At 43.1% G+C, this 13,534-nt stretch overlaps 1 protein-coding gene across 1 annotated transcript; it reads right to left on the bottom strand.

Moving 5' to 3' along the window:
- Nucleotides 7,401-13,114, bottom strand: LOC109228118. The gene is made up of 2 exons (XM_019393296.1): nucleotides 12,548-13,114; nucleotides 7,401-7,535 (listed from the first exon to the last, which is right to left on the bottom strand). The coding sequence occupies exons 1-2, from the start codon at nucleotides 13,112-13,114 to the stop codon at nucleotides 7,401-7,403; spliced, it is 702 nt and encodes a 233-aa protein (XP_019248841.1).

The following is a 13,534-nucleotide window of genomic DNA, read 5'->3' as shown; positions in this document are numbered from 1 at the left end:
AAGATAACACCTTAAAACACCCTATGCCAAAAAACCATTTTTAGGACCTTTTGAGATATCTAAGAATGCTATTGAAAATCTCACCTCAAATTGGATAACCATTAGAGAAATTGGCTTGACTAGCAAAAATAATAGTAGCACTGGAATAAATGGTACTCTTGGAAACCATACCTTAAATTTTGTAAACCCCACCACAAGCAGTACAAGTACTTTTCCAGGAAGTCGGTGGAGACAACATTGTTTGTAACTGCATTTGCAAATATTCCAAAGTCGAAAATGGTCGAGTTAGAAGGGTTGCAGTTTCCGAAAACTTGGGTGCTGTTTACCCATAGAGAGTTTGGGCATTATGCGGAGGGAGTGTCCTCGTCGTGCTGCTAGCTCATCTCAGAAGAGGGGTCAGCCCTCGTCTTCTGGTCCAGTTTCTTCAGCACCCGCCCCGCCAGCTAGGGGTGAGGGTCAGGCAGCCAGGGGTCGCCCCAGGGGTGGAGGTCGATCGGGCGGTGGTCAGGCTCGCTTTTATGCTCTTCAGGGCAGGACGGATGCTATTGCTTCGGATGCTATTATTATAGGTATTATTTCAGTCTGCCACAGGGATGCCTTAGTTTTATTTGATCCCGATTCCACCTATTCCTATGTGTCTTCATATTTTGCTCATCATTTTGGTACGGCCCGAGGGTGTCTTGCCTTACCTGTTCATGTATCTACCCAGGTGGGCGATACGGTTGTTGTAGACCATGTATACCAATCATGTTTGGTTACTATTGGGGGTCTGGAGACCCGAGTTGATCTGTTGCTATTGACCATGGTAGATTTTGATGTTATTTTGGGCATGGACTGGTTATCTCCGTGCCATGCTATTCTAGACTGTCATGCTAAGACAGTCACTTTGGCTATACCGGGTGTACCGAGGATCGAGTGGCGTGGTATGACTGACTATATTCCTAGCAGGGTAATTTCATTCCTAAAGGCCCAGCTTATGGTTGGGAAGGGTTGCCTTTCATATTTGGCATTCGTGAGGGATGTTGGAGCCGAGACTCCGAGCATTGATTTTGTCCCAGTTGTGAGGGAGTTTCCCTATGTTTTCCCTGCAGACCTGCCGGGCATGCCCCCGGACAGGGATATTGATTTTGGTATTGACCTGGTGCCGGGCACTCAGCCCATTTCAATTCCGCCATATCGTATGGCACCAGCGGAGTTGAAAGAATTGAAGGATCAGCTTCAGGAACTCCTGGATAAGGGGTTCATTCGGCCTAGTGTGTCACCGTGGGGTGCACCGGTTGTGTTTGTGAAGAAGAAGGATGGCACCATGAGGATGTGCATTGACTACAGACAATTGAACAAAGAAACAGTGAAAAACAAGTACCCTCTGCCACGCATTGATGATTTATTTGACCAGCTTCAGGGAGCGAGGGTGTTCTCCAAGATTGATCTCCGTTCGGGCTATCACCAGTTGAAGATCAGGGATTCAGATATTATGAAAACTGCTTTCAGGACTAGATATGGGCACTATGAGTTTCTTGTTATGTCCTTTGGGTTGACTAATGCCCCAGCAGCGTTCATGCATTTGATGAACAGTGTATTTCGGCCGTATCTGGATTCATTCGTTATTGTTTTCATTGATGATATTCTGGTGTACTCTCGTAGTCAGGAGGAGCACGCTCAGCATTGCGAGTTGTATTGCAGAGATTGAGGGAGGAGAAGCTTTATGCCAAGTTCTCCAAGTGTGAGTTTTGGCTCAGTTCAGTGGCTTTCTTGGGGCATGTGGTGTCCAGCGAGGGTATTCAGGTCAACCCAAAGAAGATAGAGGCGGTTCAGAGTTGGCCTAGACCAACCTCAGCCACGGAGATTCATAGTTTCCTTGGGTTGGCAGGTTATTATCGCCGGTTTGTTCAGGGATTTTCCTCTATTGCATCGCCCTTGACCAAGTTGACTCAGAAGGGTGCTCCATTTGTATGGTCGGACGAGTGCGAGGAGAGCTTTCAGAAGCTCAAGACAGCTTTGACCACGGCTCCAGTGTTGGTTTTGCCATCAGCTTCAGGTTCTTATACTGTATATTGTGATGCTTCGAGAGTTGGGATTGGATGTGTATTGATGCAGGGGGGTAGAGTTATTGCATATGCTTCTCTTCAGTTGAAGCCCCACGAGAAGAACTACCCTGTTCATGATTTGGAGTTGGCTGCTATAGTTCATGCTTTGAAGATTTGGAGGCACTACTTGTATGGCATATCTTGCGAGGTATTCACTGATCATCGCAGTCTTCAGCATTTATTCAAGCAGAAGGATCTTAATTTGAGGCAGCAGAGGTGGCTAGAGTTACTCAAAGATTATGATATTACCATTCTGTATCACCCGGGGAAGGCCAATGTAGTGGCCGATGCTTTGAGCCGAAAGGCGGTTAGTATGGGGAGTTTGGCGTATATTCCAGTTGGGGAGAGGCCCTTTGCAGTTGATGTCCAGGCTTTGGCCAATCGGATGGTGAGATTAGATATTTCGGAGCCGAGTCGGGTGTTGGCTTGTGTGGTTTCTCGGTCTTCCGTGTATGACCGCATCAGAGAGCGCCAGTATGATGATCCGCATTTGCTTGTCCTTAAGGACAGGGTTCAGCATGATGATGCCAGGGATGTGACCATTGATGATGATGGCGTGTTGAGGATGCAGGGCCGGATTTGTGTGCCCAATGTGGATGGGCTTCGGGAGTCGATATTGGAGGAGGCCCAGAGCTCGCGGTATTCCATTCATCCGGGTGCCGCGAAGATGTATCAGGATTTGAGGCAGCATTATTGGTGGAGGAGGATGAAGAAGGACATTGTAGGATTTGTGGCTCGGTGTCTCAACTGTTAGCAGGTAAAGTATGAGCATCAGAGACCGGGTGGCGTACTTCAGCGGATGATTATTCCCGAGTGGAAGTGGGAGAGGATTACTATGGATTTCGTGAGTGGTCTCCCTCGGACTTTGAAGAAGTTTGATTCGATTTGGGTGATTGTGGATCGGCTGACCAAGTCCGCGCACTTCATTCCAGTATGTACTACCTATTCATCGGAGCGGCTGGCAGGGATCTTTATCCGGGAGATTGTCCGATTGCATGGTGTTCCAGTGTCTATTATCTCAGATAGGGGTACTCAGTTTACTTCTCAGTTCTGGAAGACTTTTCAGCGAGAGTTGGGTACACAGGTGGAGTTGAGCACAACGTTTCATCCTCAGACGGACGGACAGTCCGAGCGTACTATTCAGATATTGGAGGACATGTTGCGTGCCTGTGTTATTGATTTTGGAGGTTCTTGGGATGGGTTTTTGCCGCTTGCAGAGTTTGCCTACAACAACAGTTATCAATCGAGCATTCAGATGGCTCCGTATGAGGCGTTGTATGGGAGGCGGTGTAGATCTCCCGTTGGTTGGTTCGAGCCCGGCGAGGCTAGGCTATTGGGGACAGAGATGGTTCAGGATGCCTTGGAGAAGGTGAAGCTGATTCAGGAGAGGCTTCGTACAGCTCAGTCGCATCAGAAGAGTTATGCGCACCGGAAGGTTCGAGATGTGTCTTATATGGTTGGTAAGAAGGTCTTGCTGAAGGTTTCGCCCATGAAGGGTGTTATGCGGTTTGGAAAGAAAGGGAAGCTGAGTCCACGGTTCATTGGACCTTTTGAGGTACTTAGGAGGATTGGGGAGGTGGCTTATGAGCTTGCTTTGCCACCCAGCTTGTCAGGTGTGCACACGGTATTTCATGTATCTATACTCCGGAGGTATGTTGGGGACCCGTCCCATGTATTGGACTTCAGCACGGTTTAATTGGATGATGATTTGTCTTATGATGTAGAGCCAGCAACCATTTTGGATCGTCAGGTTCGGAAGTTGAGGTCAAAAGATGTTGCTTCGGTGAAACTGCAATGGAGAGGTCGGCCCGTGGAGGAGGCTACTTGGGAGACCGAGCGGGAGATGCAGAGCAGATATCCTCACCTGTTTGAGGTTCCAGGTATGTTTCTTGACCCGCTCGACGACGAGAGTTTGTTTTAGTTGGGGAGGATGTGACGACCCGGCCCGTCGTCACGTGAGTTACCGCCCCGTTTCCCCCATTTTATGCTTCTCTATGCTTCATTATCGGTATTTGATGTGATCGAGTTGATTTGGATTGGTTCTGGTAGGAAATGAGACACTTAGTATCTTTAAGGAAGGTTTGGTTTGGAAAAGTCAACTGGATGTTGACTTGTGAGTTAGAGAGCTCGGATGTGATTTCCGGTGATTCGGTTAGCTTCGGGGGATGATTTGTGACGTAGGAGCGTGATCGGAATTGATTTTGGAGGTCCGGTGTAGAATTAGGCTAGAATTGGCGAAGTTAGTATTTGGGCGAATTCCGGTTGATAGGTGAGATTTTGATCCGAGGGTCGGAATGGAATTCCGAGAGTTGCTGTAGCTTCGTTAGGTGATTTGGGATGTGGGTGAAAAATTTCAGGTCATTCGGAGGTGTTTTGATTAGGTTTTTGATCGAATGCGTATTTCGGAAGTTTTTAAAGAACTTAGGCTTGAATCCGATGTAATTTGATGGTCTTAGTGTTGTTTGATGTGTTTTGATGATTGGAACAAGTTTGAATGATTTTTTAAGATGTGTGGTGCTTTTGGTTGAGGTCCCGAGGGCCTCGGGGTGATTTCGGATGGTCAATCGGACCAATTTTGGCCTTTGAAGATTGTAGGTTTTTCCAGCTATTTGTTGCAGAGAATTTACCCTTCACGTTCGCATAAAGGGTCACGTGTTCGCGAAGAAGGAACTTGGGAGGCTGATGAATTACTCTTCGCGTTCGCGTGTAAGGGTTCGCGTTCGCGTTCGCGGAGGGCTAGCTAATTGTGCATCGCGTTCGCGTGGAAGTAGCCGCGAGCGCGTATAAGGAATTGAGTTTAGGGGGTTTTTGATCTTCGCGTTCGCACTTGTGCTGTCGCGTTCGCGTAGTGAGCTGTGAGGAAGTTTCGCGTTCGCGGAACCTGGAACGCGTTCGCGAAGGGCATTTTTGGGCTGATGGAAATTTGAGCATTGCGAACGCGAGAAAGGCCTCGCGTTCGCATAGAGGAAAAGGTCACCTGGGCAGAATAGATTTAAGTCATTTTGTTCCGCGAGCTAAGGTATTTTTCCACCATTTTTGAGCAACCTTGAGAGCTTTTGGACGGAAATTGAAGGGGATTTCGACTAGGAGTGATTGGAGGTAAGTTTTATGACCTAAATACATGATTTAATGGTGAATCCGCCTAGAAATTTATGGAAATTCGTCAAAAAGGGGGAAAAGCTAGGGCTTGGTTTTTGATATTTTAAAATGGGTGTTGATGGGTCATTTGAGCTCGGATTAGGGAGTTTTTGGTATCTATAGACTCGTGGCGAGATGAGGAATCCGATGATGTTAATTTTTTGATTTTTCGAGAAGTGGGCCCGGGGCTCGGGTTTTGCAAATTTCGTGAATTTCGATATTTTTCGAGTCTTTTCGATTGGGTTATGTTCCCTTAGCCTATTGTAACGTATTCGTTGTGGTTTTGATCAGATTCGACGCGCGAGGAGGTCGATTTGCGAGGCAAGGGCATAGCGAGCTAGGATTTTGGCCGGCTTGAGGTGAGTAATGATAGTAAATGATATCCTGAGGGTTTGAAACCCCGGATTTGCACAACGTAGTGCTATGTTGAGGTGAGACATACGCTGCATGATGAGCGTGGGGTCCATTACTGCTGGGGATTTGGACTTGGTCCATCCCGATTGATGATTCTATTGTACTTCGACTGATCTTAATTAATATCATTGTATTCTGGGCTAGTTGCCATGTTTGGGGCCTTGTGCCGACCTGTAGAACCCTTAGGGGTAATTGTACATGATTGACCTCACTTTACTCGTTAAAAATCATACCCTCAGTCATGTTTCTAACTATTTAGTCTAATATGAACCGGCTTTGGAATAACTAAACCAAAAGGAGAGTAATAAGTGGGTTGGGGTCCCTATCTTAGTTTAGTATGCCCGAGAGGCTAAGTTTATATTGACTGAGAGGGGTTGGGAACCCCATTGTGAGGGTATTTGATATATATATTGGATCGGGCTGCACGCTGCAGCAGTATATTATTGGATCGGGTTGCACGCCGCAGCAGTATATTTATATGGATGGGACTGCACGCCGCAGTAGTATAGCGGTTGGCCTGTAGGAGCCCCTCCGGAGTCTGCACATCCCCAGTGAGCGCAGTCGACTATTATTATTGGATCGGGCTACATGCCGCAGCAGTATATTATCGGATCGGGCTGCACGCCGCAGCAGTATGTATATATATATATATATGGATCGGGTTGCACGCCGCAGCAGTGTACTATATGGATCGGGCTGCACACCGCAACGGCATAATTATGATTTCGATTATCGTGAGACGTAAATGAGTTGAGTACTGGCTTAAAGGATTTTTACCTGATTCTTCATTCAGTTGCTGTTAAATGTTCTTACTGCTTTGATATAGAACTGCTTAGTGCTTTTTANAGTATAGCGCTTGAGCTGTAGGAGCCCCTCCGGAGTCTGCACACCCCCAGTGAGCGCAGTCGACTATTATTTTTGGATCGGGCTGCACGCCGCAATAGTATATTATCGGATCGGGCTGCACGCCGCAGTAGTGTGTGTGTATATATATATATATATATATATATATATATATAGATCGGGCTGCACGCCGCAGCAGTGTACTATGTGGATCGGACTGCACGCCGCAGGTTATCGTGAGAAGTAAATGAGTTGAGTACTGACTTAAAGGATTTTTACCTGATTCTTCATTCAATGGCTGTTAAATGTTCTTACTGCTTTGTTATAGAACTGCTTAGTTCTTTTTACGAGATTTCTTTCCGTCAGTCATTATTTATTGCTATTACTCACTGAGTCGGAGTACTCACTTTACTCCCTGCACCATGTGTGCAGATACAGGTATTCCGTAGGCGTAGTTGAGCTATTGCTGCTATTCAGATCTCACCGGAGTCATCGAGGTAGCTGCATGGCGTTCGCAGACCCGATTTCTCCCTCTATCCTCTTTACTTTCAGCATCTTTAGACTATCCTTTTGTTTAGGCTGTTCCTCAGACTTGTATTAGAGGCTCTTGACTCGTGACACCAGATCGGTGGGATTTGTAGTGATATTTCTTGTTTTCCGCATATTTTATCTACTGTTACAGATTTATAATCATGTTAATTTGGTATTTAAACTCTGTTATTTGGTAATGAACTCTAATTGAGGATTGGGAGTGTTGAATTGGTCGGGCTTGCCTAGCACTGTGTTGGGCGCCATCACGACCGGGTTGGGGTCGTGACATTGATGTGATTTGAGGCCTCGAGCAGGTCCGCGTTATGTTTTTGAACTGGTTGATATGATTGGATGGGGTCCCGGGGGCCCTTGGTGGATTCCGGGTGGTTAACGGATCGAATTTGAACTTGGAGAAAGAGCTGAAGCAGCTGGGCTTCTGGTGTAATCGCACTTACGCTTGGACAGCCGCAGGTGCGAGCTCGCAGAAGCGAGCCCCTGATCACGAAGGCGGCCCAGCATGGGCTGCCCAGCCATCGCAGAAGCAGAAATAAGACCGCACCTGCGAAGGCGCAGGTGCGAAGGTGAGGTTCGCAGGAGCTGGGGAAGTCGAGGTGCGCTTAGGAAACCGCAGAAGCGGTCGCGCATAAGCGGTTAGCTGAGCGCAGAAGCGGGAGGAGGCCTTTGGGCAAGGGCCGCATTTGCTATTATTTTTTTGCAGATGCGGAGCCGCAGAAACGGCCAAACCTCCACAAGTGCGAAAATCGGAGAAGGCAGAACCTCATTTAATACGGGACTTAGGCATTTTGAGCTAACTTATTCCATTGTTTGGGCGATTCTTGGAACTCTTAGAGAGAGGATTTTACCTAACACTTTGAGGTATGTAATTTCTACACTATGTGAGTTTAATACATAGATTATGGGTAGATTTTAACATGTAAATTGGTGGAATTCATGGGTTAGATGGAAAATCTAGGTTTTAAACCATGAATTTTGTTATGGAATTTGGTGAAAATCATATATTTGAGTTCATGAGGTTATGAGTAACAACTTTCCTCGAAAATTACCGAAATCCGAGCACGTGGGCTCGGGGGTGAATTTTAGGAACCTTACGGTTAGGGTTGGGTAATCACTTAAATAGTGAGAATATGAACTTTTGAGCATATATTGATTAGTTTATACACTATTTGAATAGCTTTGGATTGTTCGGCACCGATTTGAGGGTTTAAACATAATGTTGGACCGGAAAGTAGGCCTTGAGACGAGGTAAGTCTCCTTTCTAACCTTGTAAGAGGGAATTAACCCCATAGGTGAAATAATTCAATATGTGCTCCTATTCGTGGGGGGCTACGTACGCACGAGGTGACCAGAGTCCGTGCGTAGCTACCATTATGCTTAAGTCCGGGTAGCCTAGGATCCAAATCATACTATACTTGCGATGTTTGCAACTTTCTTGTTAATTTGATCGCTTAAATCACATTGAACTTGGTAAAGGAATTTTAAAAGGATAACAATTCATTTTCTTGACCGTTAAATGAGAATCTGGCATTTCCTTGAATAATTGTCCCTTAATAAATTCTTGATTTGGTTGTTTGAATATGTTTATCTTTTGTGGAGCAGGCCGAACGCCTCGACAGATTAAATAGATACATCTATGGTTCGCGCTGTTCGACCATCGACTGTGCAAAGTCTAAATTTTGTATGTTGGATTGGGCCGTACGACCTCAACATGAATTGCGCATAACTGTATTGATTGCTTTGGAAATTTATAATAATTGATATTGTTTCATTGGCCTGAGATATACATTGATAAATGACGAAAACGAATTTGGAAATCTCCTATTAACAAAGAAATCATTTACCTGCTTCATGTTATTGAGTTTACAGCCCCTTGGTAAAATCCAAAATCAATTATATTATCGGTATATTTATTGTTGGCCATAGTAAGTGTCGGAGTCGACCTCTCGTCACTACTTCTTCGAGGTTAGACTGGATACTTACTGGGTACGCGTTATGTTCGTACTCATACTACACTTGATGTACATTTTGTTGTACAGGAACATACACAATTAGTGGCCTTGTGGGCGCATCGGCATGGTTGACACAGGGACTTAGGTGAGTTGCATCTCATGTTATAATCTGCAGGCAACAAAGTCTCCTTCAGAATATTTATATTTTTTCCTCTACTGTCCAAATTTCGTGTTCCGGACAGATGATGTATGTTATTTTATTCTTCCTAGTTGATGCTCATGCACTTGTGACACCGAGTTTTGGGATGATTATGGGTTTCTCAGTATTGAACTGGTTAAAATATTATTATTTACTCTAAAATTCCATCTTTTTACTATTAATTTGAAGGAAATCATGAATTTCAAAGATACTAAAATGAGAATCAAATTTATTATTTAATATTGGCTTGCCTGACAGTGGTGTCTGACGCCATCACGACCTTTAATGGAATTTGGGTCGTGACATATTAGTAGCATTTATTAAATTTGTCAGTAACTTTACTATGAGCAAATATCACGTCAACGTTCTTAACCACTCGTAATAAAATATTTTTAATAGGAATTATAAAATCAAAGCTCACAGATTTATCAATCAAGCCATATTTGTTAATCCAATAAATAAAATACCAACATTTAGTAAACTCACCACATCAGATTAATAGTTTCAAATAAATAATATCAACAGATAAAACTTAAAATTTAATATTAAACTCAAATATCTTTTAAAAAAATTAAAAGTTTTGCTGACTATAAAAAACTATCATTTGTTAAACAAATCTGTTTTTGTTATTTCAAATAAATATTTTTTTGTCGTTTTCATATTTGAAAATATGCTCATGCTTGTGTATGATTAAAAAAATTCAGTATCATGGGAAGATTAAACGTACTAATATATTATAAAAATAATAAATAAAATAATATAAAATTATTTTAATTATAAATAATATTCCTTGGTAAAAATATATTATAAAATATATAATCTAGAATGTATTACATAAATTGGAGGATTTATAATGTCAAGGGCATAATAGACTTTTTAGGTGAAAGTTGTATAAAATCTTGTCAAAGTGATTATCGTGATAACTAGACCATAGTAAAATAATTTTTGTGTAACAAAATAAAGAAAAAATTTTAAGGAAAAATTAAATGTACGAATATATTATAAAAATAATAAATAAAATAATATTAAGTCATTTTAGTTATAAATAAAATAACTAGGTAAAAATATATTATATAGTATATAATATAGAAGGTATTATATAAATATGAAGATTTATATAATATCAAGGGCATAATAGACTTTTCAAGTAAAAATATTATAAAATTTAGCAAATGTGACTTTTGTGATAACTAGAGCAAAGTAAAATGATTTTTTGTGTAACAAAAAAATAAAAAAGAATAATGGCTTTTGAGTAATGAACACAAAGTTAAATGATTTTTACGTAACAAAAAACGAAATGTGACTTTTGGATAACAAACAGAAAAGTTCAATGACCATCGATAAAATTAACTCTACAGTAGAAAGTCAACATCTATCTAGCAGTAGCAGTTTCTCTTCATATTTCAAATATAAGCCTAGTATTCNGAGTCTTTTCGATTGGGTTATGTTCCCTTAGCCTATTGTAACGTATTCGTTGTGGTTTTGATCAGATTCGACGCGCGAGGAGGTCGATTTGCGAGGCAAGGGCATAGCGAGCTAGGATTTTGGCCGGCTTGAGGTGAGTAATGATAGTAAATGATATCCTGAGGGTTTGAAACCCCGGATTTGCACAACGTAGTGCTATATTGAGGTGAAACATGCGCTTAATGGCGAGCGCGGGGTTGTTTACTACTGGGGATTGTGACTTGGTCCGTCCTGTTTGATAATTTACTGAGTATTTGATTAAGCTGATTTGTTTATCATCATGATTTGGGCTAGTTGCCATGTTTGAGGCCTCGTGCCGACTTGTAGAACCCTTAGGGGTATTATGACTGATTTTCCTCACTTTACTTAGTACAAATCACATCCTCAGTCATGTTTCTAATTGATTAAACAATGTGAACCGTTTTATAAGTGTTAATCCTAAATGAGGGAAGATATGTGGGCTGAGATCCCTACCCTATACTATGGTGTCCTAAAATGACTGAGAGGGGTTAAGAACCCAACAGTGAGGATATTATACATATTATGGATCGGGCTGCACGCCGCAGCAAATACTCATATGGATCGGGTGCACACCGCAGCAAATGTCTATGTGGATCGGGCTGCACGCCGCAGCAATATTGCGCTTGGGCTGTAGGAGCCCCCTCCGGAGTCTGCACCCCCACAGTGAGCGCGGGTACCCATATGGATCGGGCTGCACGCCGCAGCGATGGATCGGGCTGCACGCCGCAGCGAGGTATGGATCGGGATGCACGCCGCAGTGGTTATTATATGATACTATTCCGAGAGTAACAGGAGTTACTGTTCTGAGCAGTTGATATTGGGCCCGAGGGACAGTTTTACTATTTACCACTTATTAGCTGTTTTACCTGATTTATCTGCTTTTTTTAAAACGGAGATTTCACGTGATTTCACGGATTTTACTGCTTTAAGTGATTTACTGCCTGATATAGAACTGCCTTGTGCTGTTAGGTATTTTCTTATCTTCAGCTATTATTTATTATTATTACTCACTGGGTTGGAGTACTCACATTACTCCCTGCACCATGTGTGCAGATACAGGCATAGAGGAGTCTGCACCTGAGCGCTGATTCTTTCCAGACCAGGCAGCGAGTTGGAGTGACGAGGTAGTTGTTGACGTCCGCAGCCCCTTGTCTCCCCTATTTTATATCTTTTGAGTCCCTTCAGACTATTGTATCATATTTTCTATTCCGTAGACTCATTTACAAACTATGTAGTAGCTCATGACTTGTGACACCCCAGTTCGGGCTGTGTCAGGATGGTTCCCTTTGCTATTGTCGCTGTTTCTGCTTTTATAGCTGTTTATTATGCGTTTTGGATTTATAAATGTTAAATAATGGTTAAAGAAGTCATTCTGTTGATTTGGCTGGCCTTGTCTTCACAAAAGGCGCCATCACGACCGGGTTTGGGATTTGGGCCGTGACATTGGCCCTAATGTAGACTTTCCTCTCAGGCATTTGTGCGAATAATTCTACAGCTTTCAATTCTTCAATCGTGGTTTTGATATTATCATTTTCCTTTGGTTCTTGGATGAAGTCAAGTCATGAATCTACATCTGTTTGCCCATCTCCAGTTGAGGTTTGTGGTGTAGCATTCTCAACTAGGTTCTGTAATTGCTATTTTTCTTCATTTTTTGTGCTTGAATCTTCTACAGAGTTGATACTCCTAGGTGTTTGCTGATCACCTCGGATTTGACGGATCCCCCACTGTGATGGGAATTTTATGACTTGATGTAAGGTAGATGGGACAACATCCATTTCGTGAATCCACAGTCTTCCAAGAATCATATTGTAAGCCATTTCTATCTCTACCACTTGAAATTTCGTATCTTTGATAACTCCTTCTGCGAATGTTGTGAGTATTACCTCGCCCTTCGTCACGACGCTCGAATTATCAAAACCAGATAAAGTATGCGCCTTGGGTACCAGTTTATCTTCCGCTTGCATCTCGCTTAGTACTCTTAGCAAAATGATGTTCACGGAGCTACCTGGGTCAATCAAAACTCGTTTTATGTTAGTATCATATACCAGTAAAGATATTACCAGTGCATCGTTGTGGAGGGTTATCACGCCGTCCGCGTCTGCATCATCAAATGTAATACTTTCTTCCTCTAGAACATGTCGAACCCGCTTCCCGTGTGTAACTGTAACTTTAGAAATTTTCTTGGCTGCTGTATATGTCACGCCGTTAATTTCTTCGCCTCCGCTTATGACATTAACGGTCCTTTTCGGAGAAGGAGGTTTGGGAGGCTCTTGCCTGTTCTTCATGTATGCTTGCTTACCCTTTTCGCTTAATAGTTCGGTAAGATACCCTTGCTTTAACAAATGGTCCACCTCACCTTGTAACAATCTACAATCTGCTGTTTTATGACCATGGTCGTCGTGAAACTTGCACCAGTGGCCAGGGTTGCGCCTATTTGGATTTGATCTCATTTCCTTTGGCCACCGCACCTTATCACCCATGTTTCTTAATACAGCTACTAACTCTGAAGTGCTTACATTGAAACTGTAACTACCAATCATCGCCTTAGAGCCTCTGTCATCACTGCATGTTTCCCGCGTGTCACGATCTTTTCTAAACCTTGATGATGAACCCGACTCTCTATCTCTACGATAGTACCTTGGGTTATCCTGTTTAGATCATGAGTCTTTTCCCGCTGGTCCCATGTAAGGCTCGTATCTATTTTTACCGGACCTTTTGTCAGTTTCAGTACGCCTTGAAACCCTCTCTTCCTTTTGAAGCCGGTTAATAGTATCTTCTTCTATCCGCAACTTCGTGCTGTACCTGTTGTAGACATCATTCCAAGTTGTTGCTGGAAATTCTTGTAGGCTTTCCTTGAGTCGTCTCGTGGC

Source organism: Nicotiana attenuata, chromosome 6 (genome assembly GCF_001879085.1).
Source record: "Nicotiana attenuata strain UT chromosome 6, NIATTr2, whole genome shotgun sequence".
Taxonomy (NCBI): domain Eukaryota; kingdom Viridiplantae; phylum Streptophyta; class Magnoliopsida; order Solanales; family Solanaceae; genus Nicotiana; species Nicotiana attenuata.
This window is presented reverse-complemented; position numbering and strand designations above follow the sequence as displayed.

Coding starts and splice junctions, on each gene's coding strand:
- LOC109228118 (XM_019393296.1), bottom strand. CDS start 13,114: ATGAGATCAAATCCAAATAGGCGCAACCCTGGCCACTGGTGCAAGTTT. Junction 7,536..12,547: donor GCGTCGTGACGAAGGGCGAG/GTAATACTCACA, acceptor ATGGCTGGGCAG/CCCATGCTGGGCCGCCTTCG.